General features: G+C 40.9%; 1 protein-coding gene across 2 annotated transcripts; it reads left to right on the top strand.

The window, feature by feature from the left end:
- The first annotated feature begins 5,872 nt into the window (after positions 1–5,872).
- LOC108035686 (LIM homeobox transcription factor 1-beta) lies at positions 5,873–11,687 on the top strand. Of its 2 annotated transcripts, XM_017111403.2 has the most exons (6): positions 5,873–6,148; positions 9,307–10,039; positions 10,555–10,769; positions 10,826–11,013; positions 11,073–11,343; positions 11,399–11,687. In XM_017111403.2, the coding sequence occupies exons 1-6, from the start codon at positions 6,112–6,114 to the stop codon at positions 11,602–11,604; spliced, it is 1,650 nt and encodes a 549-aa protein (XP_016966892.1). In that variant the 5' UTR covers positions 5,873–6,111; the 3' UTR covers positions 11,605–11,687. The 2 variants fall into 2 exon arrangements, with proteins under 2 accessions (XP_016966892.1, XP_016966890.2); XM_017111401.2 differs by lacking the exon at positions 5,873–6,148 and having other exon boundaries at positions 9,178–10,039.
- Positions 11,688–21,790: the final 10,103 nt, after the last annotated feature.

The following is a 21,790-nucleotide window of genomic DNA, read 5'->3' as shown; positions in this document are numbered from 1 at the left end:
TACATGGACACACACTTGCATAAGCATCGACATTCATATAATGCTTGTAATATTTGCGCTTAGCCTTTGGGGGGCCGCCTCGTTTCGGCCCCCAAAAGCGGGCTATCTAGCCACCATGAAATGATGGCTGTCCGGCTCTTGCCTTCCTGCTCCAAGTGTCCTTGGGGCCTTCGGCTTCGGCGCTTCAGTCGAGTTCAAAATGTTTATTTTGTTGTCCTTAGGTTAGTCGTTTGCTCATTTTGCTCCCTGCCCTTTTTCCCTTGGCCGCCCCCCCATTCCCCAGCCTCCCCACAGCTTGTTTGCAGAAATGTTCCCAGCTAAATGTGGATATGCATTGCTTTTTGCCAACTTGTGTGTGCCTCTGTGCGCTATTTGATTTGAACTGTTTGCATTTTGCGCTGTTTACATTTCTCAGGAATATCTAGCCCGTGCTGCTGGTAAATATCCTTGATCTATTTGCAAGCAGTGGCTGCTCGCGTCGTTCATGCTTTAAAGCGTCTTTTCGCATCAAGTGAGTCCTACGGTTGATCTTAGCCATAACTAACTAACATAATAAGAGTACAGCTACAAAAAAATAGTACAACTCCTATAAAAATAGTACAGCTAAAGTACTCTACTATTACAAATAAGGTAAAATAATCCTGGATTACAAGTCACTTTATATACTCAGCACAGAACTTTAAAACAAATAATGGACATTAAAATTAGGTAGGCATAGATTCTTACTTTAAAGATATTCGATATAAATTATTGATAAATTCGATATTTAAGACTATAAGTCCTATAAAATAGTAAAGCTATTGAAAAAATAGAAAATATACTATATAAATAGTGAAACTACCGGAAAATAGTAGAGCTACTGCTTTCATTATTCCTTCAAATATTTTAACATTTCTTAATTTTAATAGTTCTAAAAAATCTAATAAAATTTTCTTTTTTAAAAACGAAAATCTTCCTTTATCGGATACTAAGAAGTTTTGAATTCACTTAAAGCTTTCTCCTTAAAATATTTTTTAATAACACTTTTCTGCCAAGTCTCCCATTTAAAAGCAGCTTCACCCGATTTACAACCACGACTTAGTTCTCCTTTAAGTATCCCCATTCCCCAGAATCACTCCTTGTGCAGCACAATGGAAAAGGCGGAATCAGCAAACAGTTTTCAGCTGAAAAAAGATTTGAATGTCCGTCATAGCCAAATGCCGGGTGATATGAAAAGAGTGGGCCACATAAAAGGAGCACAATGCTGACGCCCGGTTCTTCTGATTCCTGAATCTGGGATACCAAAAGCTGACGCTATCCTGACGATGATGAGCGCAGCGCACAAAACGATGATGCACAAATCCTTTAAGAGCGGATTTGGAATTTCTGCGAGATGGTGGGCGAAGGACTTCCTGTGGGCGGGGGCGTGGCAGGACACAAAGGCGGGTGAACGGACGAGGCTTAGCCGGAAAGGGGGGGGTGGGGGGGAGCAGTGTTCCAGGGAATATAAGAACGAGGGGACAGGCTTTAAAGTATTGTGAAATAGATGCCAACTCAGATCCGCATAAGCCGCCCGCTGCGAACCAGCTGGATACCATTGCGACTTCGTTTGGAGTCCATTTTACTGATATGATATGGGGTCTCTATCGCCGAGGCGTTTGCCCAGAGGAAGTGTTGTATTTGTAGTGCTGAAAACTATTTGTTTTAGCCCGCTGTGCGGTGCTGGGTGGGAAATGTTCCCAATTCCGAGCTATGAGCCATCCGTAATGGTTATTGGAAACGCAGCCGAAAATTGCTCTCAAATATTGACTTTGTCTGGCTGGATTGCTATTTGCAATTCGGTAAGTCTTGTTTGTGCACGGGGAAAAAAGTAGAATCCTTGATTTTTTATAAACTAATATTTTTATAAAATAAAAAATAAGCCAACTTATCTACGTAGTTTTGGATGTTACAGAAACTGTAACACATTTTCAGCATGTTTTTCCTTAAAACTATTTTGAAATACTTCTAATTTTATAAATATTACAATTTTAGCTCACATTCTTGTTTCCCAATATTTTTTTTTAATTTGAAATAGGTAAAGTAGTATTTATCTGTAATCTTTGAATATTCTAGCATATACAAAAAATTTTTATATATATTATATTATATTATTATATTATATTATTATATTTATATATTTACACTGATTTCAAAAATTTACTGAACTCTTAGCTCTATAAACACGTGAGCCTATGGATATTTTTGCACTGTATTGCGATGACAGTAACCCTGGCAACTTTCCCCCAGCATTTCCCCTTCGCTTCGTAATGTCAGCCATGAACTTTTATTATGCCTTAAGGTAAATTGTTTTATTTATTTTTTAGGCCTGTCGCCAGCCGCACAGTAATGGCAACAGCGTCGCCATCGGGCCAGGATCCTGCTCCTTGGTCCTCCGTCCTGGTCAACGCATAATTCAGCGTTACTTTGCTGCCACACTTTCACCCACATCCACCACCCACCGAGCATACAGCATCCGCATCCTCATCCGCATTCGCATTCGCAATCCGCATCCCTTTTGGGCCGACGGCCAACGAAAAAATCGCAACAATTTGTAATGCCAAATATTTTATTCATTCTGCGTTTGCCGAGCCGCCTCCTTGGGCCACATAAATAAATACATATTTGTGTATTTATTTTTTAGCCTCGTCGCTCCGATTGGCTCAACAGGTCAGAGCCGGAGCAGCGGGAGTTCCGTGTTCGGGAGTGCGGACTCCGGACTCCAGACCCTCGCGGCTCTGTCCCCATATGAGGACATTTATGGGACGGCTTTTCCTGCATACAAATGCAGCCGGTTTTTCCACGGCCACGGAAAAAGGCGGAAAAGCCGTGGTGCAGAAATTTATCACGCCATTAGTGGAGCAATGTTTACCGGCCTACAGATATATTCACAATTTGTTTATGTCAATTGCGTGTAAGCTTTTTGTTGCCGAATGGTTTAATAAATTATATCTGCTCGCTTTGTTTCCGGATTAAAAAGCATTTTATGTAATCGAAATGCATACCAAATTGGTTTTTCGTTGTGTTTTACATGATAAAATTTGTGTGCAAAGTGATACTTTCGAATTATAAATATTCAAAACGGAGCCAAGTATAAAATTTATTCATATAATTAGAATAATAATAATTAATATTAACTAAAATATAAAAAAATCTTAGAATTATGCCAGCTTTAAAGAAGATTTTATATCTGATGAAATTCAAAAACAAATAAATAAATAGGATGATAAATATTTAGTATTTAATTTTTTAAATATTACAGTTTCAGCCAATGAAGTTACCTAATTGTAAATAATTACCTTGAAATCATAATTTAGATACTTTTATTGTAAGGTAATATTCAGCTCTTAAAATATTCCCTTTGAAGGGCTAATTTTGGACTGAATCCAGCTGGTAAATCGGCCGGGCAGCGTTGACTGGTCTCTAAAATTAGCGACTGCATCGGGAATTGGACTTCATAAACGCATCAACACGCCGGCAGTGCGAGCATAATGAACTCAAAGCCGGGGCGTCGGGTCATTTGTCTATTATGGCGCATTGATTAGCGCCCGACCCCCATTTCGCAGTTCACACTTGCGGGTCGCCAGCGCCCCGGCCGCGGCCCCGCCCACAAATGCATGCTATGCCACACATGTCGTGTTTAATTAACCCCGAACAATTTCAGTTTCCGCTGCACGCCGCCAAAATGCCGCCCATGCACTTGGCCGCCCACGCAGTCATACAAAAGGCACGCGCATAATTCCCCATATGTAGTTTGTGCACTCCGAACCCATGCCCATGTCCCCACGTTGCTGCACCCCAGCCGACCCCGGTTTCGGGATGCCGTCGGAAACACAGTGACCCAAATTAATCTTAGTCATTAGCAGGAGCCAACTGCAAGTGTCGAGCGGAATGCGAACTCAGGGCCCTTGACAGGCGATGACATCGGGCTCGGGGCGCCGGCGGGACGGAGTCGAGGGGCCCATCCAAAGCCGCCGCCCTTGAGTTCCCTGTCTAGGCTGCGCGTAGACAGAGTGCCGAAAGTTTCGTCGCGGGTGCGGGAGAGGATGGAAAGGATTTGGCCTTTTGTTTCAGAATTTCCAAAGTTCTGGGGGCCCCCAATCAAAACGAACGTCCAACGACCGTTTTATTGGAGGTGAAGGTGATTGAGAAAGTCTTCCCTAAGTACATATAATTTCTAATAAAATTAATATAAATTCTAAGAGTTTTATTGTAATATAATTTAAAACAGGGGCGATAAAAACTAATTGGACTTCATATTTCATATTAAATCTATTATTCATTTCAAAACTGAAAGAAAAACTGTGATATACCAACAATATAAATAAGATGTTTAGTTTTATTGTTTAAACGAATTCTACTTTTTAGAATTACATACAATATAACAGATTTCCTTGATTAGACTTTAAGCACAGCATAATTTTAATAACCAAGAGGACAAACTTATTGTGTTTTAAATTAAAATATGAACGAATTACAAACATAACAAATTTAGTATCATTATCAATTTTATTTTACAAACTGAAGATAATATATTTTAATTTAGTTTCCAACTGGTTTATAGTCGTTTTTTTACGTTTTATAGGTGTTTATTCTGGTTATCTTAATCATTTTTAAATCATTCCTTAAGTTTTTTTTTACTCGTGCATCGACAAGCCGTGCATTATTAATTATTCAAAACACAACAGAGGAAAATCCAAGCCGTAAATCCAGGGGATCAAGAAGTTAATGTGGCTTTATTGTACTTTAAATTCTTCGCACATCCCCGTGCTTCGTGTAGCGATTATGAATCGCAAAGATTACCGCACATAATTATTATCATCTCCCCTGGGGGGTGGGGAAAGCGTGCTGGGAGAAGGGCGAAAGGTGGCTGGCAGTTAAATGGTCCGCCCGCGCACTAATTGTGAGTAACACGTTCGCGTTTACGAAACTTTCTGGCAATTTTCCCCGGAAAACGGGCAGCAGGCCCAGGAGTGTCGGCCAGACAAGTCCTCATCTCGGAGCTCGGAACTCGCAGCTCTTGAGTCCAAACTCGCAGCTAGACATGCAGTCAGCCGGCAAGTGCTTAGACATTAAAGTTTGGCGCCCGGGCCTAATAGACCAGAAATTCATTTGGGCCAAGTTTAAAGGGGCGTCATTAACAGCCAGCCCCCAAAAAAAACCTAATTAAAGCTGCGACACTGGTGGCCGGACTTTAAACTTAGTCTTCGAAAATCAATAAATTTAAAATGTACTAGCCACTGCGGAAAAGGGGAATAAAATCGTAGCCAGCACACACGGCGGAAAAAAAGGAAAAGAAAAGGAAAACAAAATTCCAGCCATTCGAGGGAGAGTCCCCTGTTTTTTTCGGGGGATGTTGTTGCTGAGGCGACAAAGCAAGCAAGAAATCGCCGAGCCAAACATCCTTTTGTCAATACAAAATAGTAGTACAACAAAACAAATAAAAGTGCCGAACGAGCCCCAGCAGCAAAGACAAAGACCAAAGTCAAAAGTGCAAAAACAAAGGCAAAACAACTCTGAAGCTGCCCCAACCACCCGGATTCGGAGTCGCTGTAAGCGGATGCACGGATGGATGATATGGGGGTGCCCAACGCATGCGCCAAAAGCTGGCGAATCTCACCGAGCTGGGGAAATGGGCAAATGGCTGGCTCTCAGCCTTTTTTTCAGGGGGTTGGAGCACTCGGGATATCGCATTGGGATACGGCTAAAATGGCGCACAGGCCCACGAACATTTCTCCTTCGGATTGGAGAGAATTTCCTAGCATCAGCAGCAGATGCCTGTGCATTTTCGCAAGGAAGAGCAAATGATTTTTAACAAATTTCATTAACATCAGAGGTCCGTAATCATTCAAGCATCGCGTTTCGTAACAGGGCCAGGTCAGAGGTCCGATACTGGCCGCCCCAGCAGTTCTGAAAACCAATTATATCGCCAGTTTCGAGTTCGAGGCATGTGCTCTGGCCAAAACACTCGCAAAATGTGCAATGTTACGCAGGAAACTTAGGAAAATTCGGTGAAAAGACTCGCGAAAATTATGTAAAAGTCAGTGAACGTGGTCTTATAGTTTTCCGTTTCTCGAACTGAACGATTGCAAAATGATCGACGAGCAGCATCCTATGCAGATTGGCTTGTGTAAGTATCGGGGAACACATGGAACAGACTTCATGAATCCAAAAACCGACGGCCTTTCCACGCCCAATTTTCCGCATTTCCGTCGGCATTTTTTCGACGTCCTGGTTAGAACTTAATTTTTTTATATTTTTATAAGGGCCCCTTTTACAAGTTTAGTGACATTTTCAAAAGTTATAATAATAGTAGCTATAATACGAAACCGGAATTTTTTTTGAAATGGTCTACTTTTAAAGTTAAATATTTCAATGTTTCTACGAATTTCATAATATTTCTACGAACCTTTTAAGGTATCCCATTTCAAAATACGAACCTTTTTGATCAAGTTATGATCTTTTACTATTTCTTTTAAGAAATATAAATGAGAAATAAGAGTGGCAAACTAAAAAACAAAATTCGTGTCAGTATTTTTATTTACCATTTAAAATATTTTTGGTTTGTTGGCCGAGAAAATGTAGTATTGTAGCTCATTTTTCAAAATGAAATAGAGGAAATATACTTTATGTTAATGTGTTTTAATAAGTTTGTTTAAAAAAATTATTATTTCTAATTTCTTTTTAAAATTGTAAGGTGTTCTTTATTTTGGGAAATTATTTTTTAAACGAATATCATTTTAAAATAAAGTGTAATTATTTATTTTCCTTTACTAAAAGGGTTTTCCTAGACTAATAAATTCCATTCTTTTTCACACAACACAATGCAACTATTTGAATATCTCATATCAACACATATGATTTGATCCGCCAGGCGAGATATAGAAACAGATACTTAACACCTAGCACGAAAGCCCACTTCAGTTCCACTGGCTTCGGGCCAATGAAAATTACAACATATTTTCCAGAGCAAGGCAAATTTTGACTTCTGTCAGAGATTAGGCCAAAACAAAGCATTTACGCTGCGATTGCTGGCACAACAAAACGGCAGGGCCATAACTTCATTGTCTGCCCAAATCCGATTAAGTAAAACGCTGAGCTGCTGGCAACTGACAGCGGCATCGGAATCGGAGGCAGCACACAGCATCCTGGCAGCCAGCCGACATCCCGGCAAGGATTTCCAAGGGTTTCCGCTCCCGAACTGCCGCCTGTCGACGACTGCCAACATATGCCGCCGAAACCGAAATCCTGGGCCCTCCTCTTCGCTCACCACCACGGTTGCTTGCTAAGCCCGAGCATATTCTCCGTAAGGGTGCAAATCCTCCTGCTAAATGCCCCGGCTAGCCCCTGATTCAATGAAATTCGTTTATAATCTAGTTATAAGCGGAGCAAGGGGTGGCATTTTCGCTGGAATTAAAACGCCCCTCAGTTCGCGCTGCACATTAGAATCTAATTTGGGAAAGGGGCCCAAGTGCAAGTGGACTATCAATGTCGGCTCTGCACTTGTCGGCCCAAATCCTCGAGGTCTATGCCCTCGCATGTCCAGCAAACATGTTGGAATATTTTCCAAATGTCAGTCGCCAAATGACAAAGCGCTGAAAGTGTAACAGGTGCGGTCAGTGAGCGGATTATTCCGCTGCACTTCTTAGGAAATGGCTCCCCGTTGTGCCAAGTGTCACAAGTCAATGGTAGTCAGGGCAAGTAGATTAAAGATTAGGCTAAAACGCTGCTGGAGATTGTAGTTACTATGGGAAAAAATATGCTGCATATTGAGAAATTACTTCTGTCACCCCAATGCATTTTGTTACCCTTTAATAAATTGAGCTGAAGGGTAGAAATCTCGCTGTCAAATTAAGAGGAACATGCTCTTATAGATAAACAAAACGCAATTAGCTTAAAACTTTATTTTAGAAATATGTAAACAAAAACTATTTGCTATTTAAACATTTTATTAAAATAATTACAAGCCCATAAGATATTTTTTTTATTTAAAAATGTATTTAAAATAGGAAAAACAAATAATAAAATTATATTTTTCGGGAGTATATAAGATATAAACATCTACATAGATGGCGATGGTCCCACAGCTATCATTTATTTCCTAAGAAATAGGTAATCTTTTACAAAATGCATTCAACAGATAACTACAGCTTGGATAATATTTAGAAGAATGTAATTTAATTGGTTCTCAAAACACTGTAAAGTATTGGTAATATAAATTGAATAAACTTAGAACATAAAAGTATAATTATATTTTATTTAATTATATTTGTACTTTATTTATAGAGAGAATAACATATACAGACTTTTGGGAAAAACGTTTAAGTAATTTGTTGTGTTGTTCATGATTTCCATTCATTTTTCCAACAGTTAAGCCAGCCATTTTAGGCAATTAAGTTCGGTCAAATGAAACGCACTCAAAAGTGCAATTCACCTATGTGTTTACCATTTTCCCAAATAAAATGCAAGCGCTGTAAAAGGTGCAACTGAATTCTTGATGAGAACAATGGCCGGAATACTTTAACATTCTGCGCATATTTCTGGCATGAATTGGTATGCCAGATATAATTTTTGCCAGCATTTAATGAAATTACGCACACATTTAAATCACTCAAAATGCGGAATGACAAAAAGTACATATAGCAAAAAAGTAGGGGGGAAGTGCAGGGAAAAACAAGTGAAAAACCAAGCGGCGACACACACACAATAGCTGGGAAACAAATTACGATGAAATTTCAACAATTTGCCATAAATTGAGACAACAAGGCACAAAAAGCCAGCCAGTCAGGACCGCAAATGTACAGTAATTTTTTGCCACCAAGCCACCAGGAACAATCGCACATACGCATCGGTTACGCATACGCAGCGTTGGCCGTACTTATTTTTTGCCATTTTCCATGGCATTTCGCATGGCATTTCGGGGAATTTCGAGTGCAGTCGCACATTCACTCACTCACCCACCCACTGACTCACTCTTTTGTTTGGGCGCAAAAGTCATTTCAATAATTGCAAAACCACAAATTTACTACAACTCGAAACGGTTATGGTCACCGGGCCCCGTCCAGATGGACACTGGCTCCTGGCCGCAAATACGAAAACCCTTTTTATCCCGACAGAACTATAGTTGTAAATTTGAGGGCTGTGGCTGGGCGGGGGGCGTGGCCAGCCGCAGTGTGCATGCCGGAGTGAAAATAAAAATATCTGAAATGTTTCTCATTTGCATGTGCCTCCTGGCGGGAACTTTCATCTGGGGGCCGGACCAACGACACGACCGCAAAACCAAAATAGTTCCGATGGACATAAAATGTCAACAGCAACAGCAGCAGCAGCAACAGCAGCAACACCAGCAGACTGGGGGCCTCAATCAACTGCTGTTGAGCGGAAATGAACGCATGTTAACAACGCCAACGACAGCGGCAACATCGGTGGTGGCGGCAACCGGAAGGAGCACATCGAGTGCCAAAGCCGGAGTGGCCCACCATGACAAAATGTCGTCAGTCGGCAGAAATGTCAACGGAAGTTGCAACAACAGCAGCAGCAGCGGCTGCAGCCACAACATCAGCGGCATAAACAAGCAGCCCAAGGGCGGGGTCCAAATGCCAGGAGGAGGAGGAGGAGCAGGACCAGGAGCAGGACCTGGAGCAGGGCCGGGACCACCCCATCCCCTGTGCAGCCGCATCACCCTGGGGGAGTGCAGCCTGAATGGAATGGACAGCTTTGCAACGCCGGCAGCACCTCCTTTGGCATCCAACACACCGCAAGCGCCTCAGGGAATGGGTCCCAGCTCCACATCCACATCCGCCTCCAGCATGGTCATGGAACTGGGCCTGGCAATGGGCGCGCCGCCCCAGATGAGCCAGTGCGCCCACTGCTGCCAGCCCATTTGCGATCGCTACATCATGCGCGTGGTGGAGAACTCCTTCCACGAGGGCTGCCTCAAGTGCACCGCCTGCTCGCTGCACCTCGTCCACTCCTGCTACGCCAGGGAGGGCAAGCTCTACTGCCGCATCGACTACGAGAGGTGAGTCGGGGTCGCCTGCGATGGGGGCTGTAAAGTCAAAGCACTTCCTGATTTTCATTTACACCTTTTAAGATAGATTGGATGAGATATTTGTTATTGAAACGTAATTGTTGTTTAAAATCACAAACCTTTATTTTCCGAAATGTTATTATAATTGAGAAAATTAAATTAAAAATTAATATTAAATATCTTAAAGCATTTAAATCAACAAAGCAGATTCCTAAAAAAAATTTTGTATATCAGCAAATCTAAATTACTTGTTCTTAATTTTTTTTTTATTAACACATCATTATTTCATCATTATTATACATCAATTCATAACAAAGACAGATGGAATAGAAGGTCATTGTCATTTTGACCAGCAATTTTATTAAGAATCTAAATGATAATTTAAATATAGAAATTACCCAAATTTTTGTTATTTATAACTTTTTATGATTTCTTATAATTTTAATATTTTAAATTAAGCATCGTAATTGTAAATATATCCCCTTTGAACCCCTTTTCCTTCGCAGACTTTACATCCGCAATCATTGCCTTGGCTGTGGCCTCAAAATCGGGCCCGATGAGCTCGTGATGCGGTGCCACGAGAACGTCTTCCACCTGAAGTGCTTCGCCTGTGTGGTTTGCGGAGCCCTGCTCAAGAAAGGGGAGCAGTACGTGGTCAAGCAGGGTCAGCTCTTCTGCCGCTTCGACTACGAGAAGGAGGTGGAGATGCTGCAGGGATATGGTAGGTCAATAGCTCAATTGGATGGCGATCAAAATGATAATCAGATTATTGGACAGACTTCTATGGCGATGAGCTCTTTCCGCCCAAATTGGATGGCAGACGAGGACCCAAGCGACCAAGGACCATTCTGAACACCCAGCAGAGAAGGGCCTTCAAGGCGTCCTTCGAGGTTTCGCCGAAGCCCTGTCGAAAAGTGAGGGAGAATCTGGCCAAGGACACTGGCCTAAGCCTAAGGATCGTGCAGGTGATTAAGGAACTTTAATACATAAACTTTTTATACTTATTTATATACTCTCCCACCAGGTTTGGTTCCAGAACCAGCGGGCCAAGGTCAAAAAGATCCAGAAGAAGGCCAAGCAGGAGCCGCCCAGCAAGGGGGCCAGCGACTCGCAGGACTCGCAGGAGTCCCTGGACAGCAGTCTGGCCACCAAGATCAAGGACGAGGCGCACAGCGACAGCGAGTCGCAGCTGGAGTCGCCGTACTCCACGGCCTCGGATGGACTGAACCGGATGCGATGCGCCATCAAGGACGAGCAGGAGCAAGTGCCCTTCAACTGCATGGAGACCAATAAAGGTGATACCATCAAGAGCCCATCGAAACCAAAGAATAACCCTACTTCTGCAAACAGAAAACTGCAACAAGAACAGCGAGCCCATACTGAACACCATTCTGGGTCTGAGCTATGCCACCTTCCAGCAGCTCATGGGACCCTTTGCCCAAACGCCCATGATCAATCCTATCGACCGACTTTACAGCATGCAGAGCTCCTACTTCCGGCCGGAGGAGCTGCAGGCCTACGGAGAGTGCGGCGTCAAGGACTCCCTGGATCACTAGTCTGGCCCTCGCAGGCCTTCGAATTTTTAAGCCCAAATCAAAATTAGACCTTGTAAAATAAAAGAATGTTAATGTGCTAGCAATCGAACTTAAACACCCCGGCAGAGTAGATTTTCCCCGGCCTTTCAGGAAGCTGCACCACTTGCGCAATCAGCACCGAAATCACCCCACTTGCTGCACCACCATCAACATGGCCATCACCTCACTCTGGCGGCCCTGCAGGTGCAGCCTCGAAATTAGTTCCGCTCGGTTGACAGGCACAAAGCATTTGCCACAGCAGTCGCAACCCCGGCGAAATGGCGAAGGGCCCATTGGGACGGGAATGGGCGTAAAATGCCGATTCGTCATGCATAGTTCAAAGGCCCGGATACGGCCGGATTCGGAGCCCTAACCGTATCCGTATCCTCCCCGCGATGACGGGCCGTTTGACAGCCTCGTCGACATGAATGTGTCGCAAATGCCGCCCAAGGACCGGACTTTTGACTGGCTTCCCCCTACTCCGCCCTCCTTGCTTTGCTTCTGCAGGAGGAGCTGCATCGGCATGTCCTATCGCATCTTTAAATTATCGAAAAGCAAATTTAGAAACATTTTAAATTTAACTTAATATTTATTTATTAAATATTTACTAGAAATTAATATCATTGAAATCTTTGTATTATTAACAAAAATCAAACTTAAGTTTTCGTTTTCTAAAAATCACACATTCTCAGTTTAAAATCACACATTTTATAATATTAAAGAAGGATTTACTCTTTAAAATTAAAAAAGTTTTCTAAGATTACATTTTACTTTTCGTTTAACAAGCGGGGAAAATAACATTCCTTAGGCTTTTCTAAATCTTTTCAAAAATAGTGTCTGTTTTGAAGTAGACTTTAAAATATCACCAAAAATAGGAAAGGTCTCTTAATATTTTATATAAATTTCTTAATTAACTTAATAGAAATGTTTATTTTTACAGTATATATATTTTTTATTCACTTGCTAGAAATATTTATTTCAGTATTACCACAAAGATACAAATAATAATGCTTTAATGATAATCTTTTGAAAAACAAATTACCATACTTATGTTACTTTACAAATGGTTTGCTTTTGTTTTTTTTCCCAATCCGATTTAAAGAACTCGAATGGAAAACACTTGGGCAATCGGTGGCTAATTGATTTACGAGGAACTGCAACACGTGTTTACACAGTTCCGGCCAATCCAACCCCTCCAGGGAGCGGCCAGGCATCGAAAGTAGACCCCAGCAATCCTCCAAGCTCCGTACAAGTTCATGCAATTTGTCACAATATGTGTCACATTAGCCACAGCAATTGTGCTTAAACGTCACCGTCTCGCCGGGTATCCGGGTATCGGGGTATCCGGTTTTCGTGCCTTTTCCCCGGCTGTTGTCATCAGGACCGCTAACCAGATTAAACCCCAATCGCGACACCGATACGGCCAAGGATATCCTTAGAGCGACGGACGGGGCTCGAAGGGGATGTTTGCGGCAGGGGTCGCTGGAAAAGTGGGCAAACAAAGAGGCTGGACTCAACCACCGTCGAGTTTCGGCACTGCCACCACCACGGCCGAGGAATCTGCACCCACCCCGTGTCCTTCGCAGGACAACCATGTAAGTCGTTTGCAGATACACGCATTAAAAGAGGCCGTAAAAAAGAGATCCCGTGTCCGCATCATTAATCAAAAGCGGACAAGGCCAAACAAGTGCAGGGGCCGTTCGGAAAAAAATAGACTGGCCTAAGGACGGACGAGGCAGAGATCCTTTGGCTTGTCCTTCTGCAACTGAGAGTAGTGCCATCAGCACATCAACCACGTGCTCCTTCGCTTAGGGATCGCTTTCCGCTCGTTAATGTGTAAATTACACAATTAAGTACCGTGACGGTAGAGATATTCAAATGGTCTCGCATAGAAAATAAAAAATAATAACATTTTTGTTTATAAATTATTTTCTAAAAATACTATTAGTTTTATTGTACTGACCTAAAGCTCAATTAGTGATCTTCGTCAATACCAATTTTCCATTCCAATTACAAACACAATTCCCACTAAATTCCCTATTAAATTTGAATAAAACCTTTTCATCAAAAATATATTTGACATGCCCAAACTCCAAATCAAACTTCACTTTGCGGCCCTAAAATGTCCCCGAAATTGCACAATGATTTTTATGGGAAAATCACCCAAAGGGAAAGGCTTTTAAAATTGAATCAGTTTTAAAAATCGTTGAATTTTTATATGGTACTTATGAATTTCCAGCTCGTAATACTCGTCGTAATCATTTTATGCAAACAATAAAAATCAAAAATCAATTTCATGTTCACATAAAAGGGCAGCAGTCCACAAAAAGTGGCAAATCGCATAATAAACAAGATACATTTTGCAAAAATAAATGTGCATTTGCTTTTATTTTCATAGGACGCATGTGTTGACAAAGGCTAAAAGGCGATATTGATGGAGGAGGACTAAATGAAATGATTTTTGGGTGGGAAAAGCCAAAAATATTTGGAATCGTGGGAACCAAATCTCTGATTTATTCTATTGACTCATTGGAAAAATTGGATTTAACAAACAATAGATTTTTAAATAAAAGTAATTTATTTTATTATTTTGTTTAATATTTTCAAATGAAATAGTAATAGTAGTAATTACAAATCAAGCAAATGTTTAGCCATAGTTACAAGAATATAAAATATCAATATATCCTGTAGAAAAGTATCTTCTCCTGGGAAGTGAGTGAAAACGGATGGTTCTAACCAGTAGTCAGTAAAACTATTTCGATGGGAAACCGAGGCGAGCGCAGATTCTTTGTTGCAAACTTTCCACTTATAATTATGTAAATCGCTGCCCATGAACACGAACTTCTTGCCGCAGAGCGCTGCACAAATTGTCGGGCGGCAGATGTCACCCGTTGGCCTTTCCCTGACCAAACAGTTCAAAGAAGTCACTTGTGGCAGTTGTTTGGCATCATTGGGTTAAGGGGTTTTGCGGGTTCTCCTGGGGGAGGCGTTTTCCCGCGTGGAATGGGGCGCAATCTAAATGCAAATGGACGGCCAATGACTAAATGTGAGCCGCTGGCCCAAAAAGCCACAAAGCCATAACCAGGAATCTCTCGCATAATACACAGAAACCAAAGGGGGGTGGGGTTTTTGGGGGGCCGAGTCACTCAATGTAGTTTCCGTTGGGATTGGGACTGGGATTGCCATGTCCATGTGTACGTGTGAGTTCGACATTTGGCACAAAATTCATAAATGCTAATTTCAACACATTGCGCACACGCTACAAATATGAATATTTACCATAACTACGCAAACAGACGTAGGCACACACGCACATATGTGCACAGTACATGCTCGAAGGCAAATCGACTTCGATTGCCTGGCATTGCTGGGGATCCTTGGAAAGGCAGCCAGGACATTCGGCCCCCCGACACCCACTGCCTGGCTCGCCAAACAGCCTGGCACTTGCCTTTATCGGCCAACACTTTGCTTCGGTTTCAACTTCACTCGGGCTCGGGTTTAATAAAATCCTTTTGCAAAATGAAGCAATTGTGCATTTCAGCCTGCTGCTGCCTCACACAGACTCAAATGGGCACTGAGAAAAAATATATTATAGCATAAGATTATTTATTTTAAGTATCTAAAAAAAGGAATTCTTAAAATAGAGCAGGTTCTGTTACTTGTAATGATTTTACTACAGTTGATACAATTAAATCCGTGTACTAAGTCAAAATTTAAATTATAATAAATAGTGTTATATTATTACCTTCTATATAAAACCAATTTTCAATAGATTAACTTAAGTTGGTTTACCAAAATCCAAGGTTTTTTAAACAATGGAATTTTCTACTTTATTTTAATTTTAACATTTTTAAATCATTTCTTTATTTATATTTAATACGCTATTCAAATACATAATTTTTGTAAATTAAAGGGTATAATAAAAGTACTCTTATATTATATATTAAGGAGTTTCGATTTTCTTCTCACTGTATAAATGTGAGTATCAATGACTGGGAACAGGGGAATGGGCGAGGTAGTTTCGGGCCTGGCAAATATGCGTCAAAATCGCACAGACGCACAGTTTTTGAATGCCAAATGGAGACAGGATGGGAATACGTTACGTGCATAGGCATAGAATAGTCTATATTTGTCTACTTGATGCCACAGATTGAGATTGGTATTGTGCCCTGTACCGAATGCAGAATCCAGGGCCGTAATTGGCCACTTGGCTGCCGACTCGTCGAACCGCAGAGAAGGCGCCTCTTGCCACTCTTTCGGTTACCAGGAGACTCACATAGCCCCGGGCACCACACTTGGCCGTAAAATTGGAAATTTCTTTCAATTGAGCTGCCCATGGCCAAGGGAAGAGACCACCACATTATTAGTTCAAACTTGGTCGGTTCAGGCGACTAATGAGTTTCTAATAGGCCTAAAAGTGGCCAATAGAGCTCTAATGAAAAAAAGCATAGCTGGCCATATGCTGCAGTAATCATAACTAATAAGGGCAACTTACGGTCCACTAGCTAGTTTGCTTTTTTGAAATCATTTAAAACTAAATTCAAAATATAGCACGACCTTTCCTGAAAATTAAATTTAAAGAAAACTAATCTGTTCAAACAAGAATGCTATCAAAAATATTTAAAGCGTTTTTGAAGAGGATTTGTTTTATAAACACATTATCTGATATTCGGGGCGTTATTTATATTTAAAAATATGTGTAATAGTTCTCATATTTTATAGATAAATTTAATTTATTTATAAATCAGTAAAATGTATCTGTATCTTATTTAGCAACGTTTAAGTATCTTAAGCTTAATATTCCTTGCTGAAATTAACTGTATCCGAATCATCTTTATATATTTGCCCTTGCTGGTCTCGCCCCTAAACTGGGGATGCAAAATTTGAATTGCAAAGCTCGACAGCTGGCGAATCGAACACGAACTACGAGAATGTGTGGTAGCCCCAATCCAAGCCCCAATCCTCGCCTTTTGCCGGCTGAGTTCGGCAGGCGAGTCACTGGGACTGGGAATGGGAATCCAAATCTGAGTCCAGGACCAGCATCAGTTGACAGGCCAGACACCAAAGGGGCGTAGTTCGAGACAATGAATCTGTAGCTACAGCTGGATGAAGATTGACTTTCAAGGCAAGGTGTTGCCGCCTCAAAGCCAACATCCAAAATCCGAAAGCCGAAAGACAAATGCAAATGAGCGGCAGTCGCTTAATATGCAAATTTCGCATACATATTTAAAGGGAAATTCAACATGTTCTTCGGTTGCTGCAACACTTCCAAAGCCGTAATTTGGGTAAACACAAAATCATAAGAAAAACGAACAAAAATGCAACGCATATTTTTGCATATGACTGGAATGCCAATAAAGCCAAAAAAATAGCGAGCATCAAATGGATGCCAACCGAAGGGATGAGTGTTCTTTCGAAGTGGGTGAAGAACCAGAGAACCTACGCGGGCATGTATTAAAAATATCTTGTAGATACTTCAGCAGCGGCAACTGCGAGTTCAGTAGCTCAAAGCCCAGAAGTTGAGCTCGACGGCTCTAGAAATCGGCTGCAGCATGGGAAAAGAATAAGATGTTGGCTGCAGCCGCTGGAAAAAATGTTTTTATTACATTTCGCGAGCGTATTTTACGCTACTCACGAAATACTTGAAAAGCAGCGCGGAGTCAAAATAAATAAATATCAAGGGAGGTACAATTCCAGGAGCCCAACAACCTAGCGAATACATAAATAAACCCCCTTGAGATGGAAGAATAAAAGACGAGAACATCAGTCACACTGCCGCACAAAGCCACGCGCATCAAAGCGTATTCACAAGTGGTCCTCCGCGCCTTACTGATTCTGCAAAGGCTAAAGGATATTTAGCCGGCAGTCCCTCGACTTTCTTTCCGCGGACCTGAAGGAGTTGTCTAGGAAACTTTCCTGCCAGCTACTCAAGTCGCTGCTCAAGTTGTCGGTTACGCCCCGCGCAAATACAAGATGCTGCCCAAAAAATCTTGAAAAATTCTGAATAAAAAACTGTCCGGAAAATTCAATAAAACGGGAAAAAGGAAGTACCATGAAACTAGATACTTCGCAATGCCTCGCGGATTGTTTAGTAAAAGGATGCCTTTAATCCATAAACTGCCGTAAACCGTTTAAAAGGCACAAGTTTTCAATTACATATGATATTTGATTTATTTTCTAGACTACTGCGTGGTTATCGAATAATATTTATTTGTAGTTTAATCCCCAAGTTAAGCTTCGGTTAACGTACTTTTTATTAATTCACTTATTTTGATAGGTTTTAAGGTTCTAATAAAATCTATACGATAACCTTCATCTCAAGTAACTTTTATTATTAACTGAATAATATTATTAGAGGTTTAAGTTTTAAGGTGAATAGAGAATTTAAGATATTGGTAAAAAGTTGAGTCATTTGAATAAAAGTTCGATTAGTTGTCAATTAAACAATGTAATGTTATTTAAACTTAATTTTTTAATTTAAATTCATACGTTATTCTACGGTTAAGATAATTTTCGTTAACAGTTATAATAAGCAAAGTATCAGCCGTTTTAGCCAATTATGAGGCAACTTAAGAACCTCTTGGAATATTGGCAAGCCATTTCCCTTTGAGAAATTGAGCAAACAATCCGGCAAGCTGAATTCGGCGACCAACAAAAGCCCCTGAAAGCCCTTAAGGAGACCTGTCGCCGTTTAATGGGTTTTTCTGCAGCAGCTTCTTGCCGGCGAGCTTCCCTTTGTTGAGCGTTTTCCACTCGCGGGTTTGGCTGCGATTTTCCTTCTTTTTTTCCCTGAATGCAGATTATGTTTTCATTAAATTATGGTAGCTATGGATACTTTTATACAATCCAAAGCTACTTCAAACGAGAGAGTGGTGCGTGCGAAGCAGTTGCGAACCGTCGCCGCAGACTCCAGCCCAGGCCCTTTGCAGGGGGCGGGACACCCCAAGGATTCGCATAATAGAATGAATTGCTGGGCGGGGGATACGAAGCGATGGAAGGGGTAAGGATATGATGGGTGCACGGGCTCCAGACTAGTCAAAGAAAATCGTAGTTTATTTTTATTGCATTTACTCGTATTCCAGGACTCCCATTTCGCAGCGCACATTCGCTTCCACGCATTTGCATGCATCGTGATCGTGACATGTGGGAAGCAGCGAAAGAAGCGGAAACGGAAGCGCCATTTCCCGAATGTCCTTTAAAAAGGAATGTCCGTTTTGAAGTTAATTAATTAAAAAACAAAATACTTGAAGCGAAGCGAATTTTTACTTTAATTCTCAAAAGATTCATTTAATTTTTTAGGTACCACAGAACAGAAAAACATATATATTTATTATTTTAAGAAGTATAAAATTGTTTGGGACTCTACCTTAAAAAATAACTAACTAACCTTTTTAATTACAAATATTGGGACCAAACAAAATTGTCTAGATAGATTAAACTTAAGTTCCTTATCTCTGTAGGAATAGGCGAATTCTAGAGTAATATTCTGAAATATTTCTTTGATTTTCTGTATTTTTGTTACGGACAGTCGAAGTTTTTTTCCCTATCCCGCCTGGAAGAGAGTTGTGTGTGCGTTTTTCCTTCTGCTTTTCCGGGCGCTGTTGTTAGTGTGGCACGTACATTTATTACTTTTCCCCTGCTCCCCAAACATTGGAGGCAAGTGCGATTCGCAGTCTCCTACAGATGCATGCAAAGCGGTTTTCATTTTTTATTGCGAAAATGTAACGTGCCGCATGCGAATTGGTTGCTTTGGCTTGCCCCCCATCCTTTGGGCCACTCCTCATGCCATCCCGCCAAGGGAAAAGTCACTCCGGCAGCCTTTTCGGCACCGCCATCGCTTTTAATGTTAACTTTTCTCTGTGCCCCACTTGCGAAGAAAATATGAAAAATATTCGTAATAGAGTTGTTTGAAATGTACAATAAGCATTCAAGTGGCTTCGCCGAATGCCGGGGATATGCCAGGGGGGTTATCCGGAGGGCAGGGACTCGGGATTGGGGCATCGCGTATGGGAACTGCCGTTAATGTGGAGCCGGAACTTCGTCGGGGAGCTGGCTATAAAGAAATGGGCCTCATATTATATTAGGTCCGTAAATATTTTTATATTTTTAGTTTTTTTTTTGGGTGTTAAATTGTGCAAAAAATTATTGAAATTTAATTCAATGTAAGATATATATTTGAAAAGTTCAAATTAGTCAAAAGCAAGTGAACCGTTTGATTTTTTGAGTCTCAAAAAGGCAGTTTTTTTTATTATATTAACAGAATTTATAGATCTATAAATTTATATTTTTTAAATATTATAAAAATTGTACTTAACAAAATGGTAAAAAAAAAGGAAATTGTACTGATTACTAGTTGTATTTTGTAATCTACAAGTAAATGTTAAATGGAAATTCCAAATTGCCTTTAAAATTTCCCCTTTTATATTACGCATACGCCCTGAAGGCCCACTGTTTCCCCGCGCAAGACACCTAAGGGACTCGCATCTATCAAGAGGGCTCCTTTCATCGCTACGTACTGCATCCGTGGCATCTCGCAGTTACATATGAAAAAGTTCAGTCTGCGACGGTGCAAACGAGATACGAGTGGGGTAAAATTTTTAATAATTTCTGCATCTCCGGCGCTGTGAATAAAAATGGTTGCTTTGACGGCGGCAGCAGCGTAACTAACAATAAAACTTTTTAGTGTGAAGCGGCGAGGACAAAAATATGGACACATATGAAGTCATAAAGTCATATTAACACGTACGAATGCGCACAGGATATTAATGTTCAGGGAACAGACACACCCACCCAACCACCGTGAAAAGATACACCCAGAAGGGGCATAGTTTTTATATTCGCCAAGTTCCCCAACTCCAATGCCATTATAATTTCATATATTGTGGTTAAATTTTTGCACCGGCCCTGCAAACGGAAAAGGAAATGAGCCTCGGCTTTTTACCCACTTTTCATATGCAATATTATATCGCCAGGCGCCGCAAACTAATTTCAGCCAATGCCCGAGGCAAAACCAAAGAGAATGCATTGCGCCAAAAACTTTATGAATTACAGGGGGCAGCAGCAGAAAAAACAATAATAGCAGCACCCAGCAATGCCATCCGCCGACCGCATCGCAAAAAACTGCATCCCAAATTGTTTCTCGTTTTTTTAAACAAATTCCCTGGCCCCCCGAGAGAGGTCCCTGGGTTCCATGGGGGCCCTCAAAGCGGAAATGGCCAATACAAACGGATTCGAGGACGTCTGGGTCAGGGGTATTGTAATCGCCGACTTCTTGAAAATCGTTTTCGAAAACGGATTTTTGACAAGTGGCTGGAACACTCGGATGGGCAGCATATAATCGAGGTGGGTTACATTAATATAAGACAAACCACAAGCCAATAATAATGAATTCATGTTAAACAAAAATATTATAATATCTGAAAATACTGTGGAAGCTATAAATTGAAAACAATTAATTAAATTATGTTATTAATCCATTCGAATTTTAATTTAGATTATAAAAAACCGAATGTATAGCCAGTTAGTCGATGTGCGTATCGTTAATATATGACAAGCCACACACCTGTAGAATAAATTGTATTTAACAATGGTATAAAATATAATAATATATAATAATAGACATACATAACTAAAAATCATTAATAATTAATTAATCCTTTCATTCCTAAACATTAAGTAAATAAGTATCTGCATTTTTTTTTAATTTAGTTTAGTTTACGGTACTGTATATACAATACTTTAGTATAGCTCATTTTATGTAGTTTATATAAAAAGTAATTATTCTCTGTATAATGCTGCCTACCTGAAATTTTCCATGCAATATAAAATTTAATTTAACATTTTTAAAAAAATTTAGTTCATGTAATTAGATTATAGTTTCGAAACTAAACCAAAAACTATACCTTATAAAAATTAAATTTGCACAATTTTTACTTACACAAGATACAAAACAGCTCGATCCGCCCTCGCACACTCACATACAGTAACCACAAATGGCCACCAGCTTTTCGGGGTGGAGTTGCATCTGCAGGACGGATGGAGGTGGCGGTGGGAGGTAGGAGACCGCGAGGCCACTTGTTTGGCGCACAAGTGGCGGTGCCGGTGGCAGTGTGACTGCAGCATGGCCACCAAGCGCCATCCACTCGCCATGGCCATCCAATAAATTTCT

This window comes from Drosophila biarmipes, chromosome 3L, assembly GCF_025231255.1.
Source record: "Drosophila biarmipes strain raj3 chromosome 3L, RU_DBia_V1.1, whole genome shotgun sequence".
NCBI classification, from domain to species: domain Eukaryota; kingdom Metazoa; phylum Arthropoda; class Insecta; order Diptera; family Drosophilidae; genus Drosophila; species Drosophila biarmipes.
The sequence above is the reverse complement of the archived record's forward strand: the minus strand, read 5'-3'. Positions and strand labels throughout refer to the sequence as shown.

Bases quoted from the DNA above. Each gene is read 5' to 3' on its own strand.
- LOC108035686 (XM_017111401.2), top strand. From the start codon at position 9,225: ATGTTTCTCATTTGCATGTGCCTCCTGGCGGGAACTTTCATCTGGGGG. The intron at 10,770-10,825 runs GTAGGTCAATAG...ATTATTGGACAG, and splicing joins GGAGATGCTGCAGGGATATG to ACTTCTATGGCGATGAGCTC. The intron at 11,014-11,072 runs GTGATTAAGGAA...CTCTCCCACCAG, and splicing joins TAAGCCTAAGGATCGTGCAG to GTTTGGTTCCAGAACCAGCG.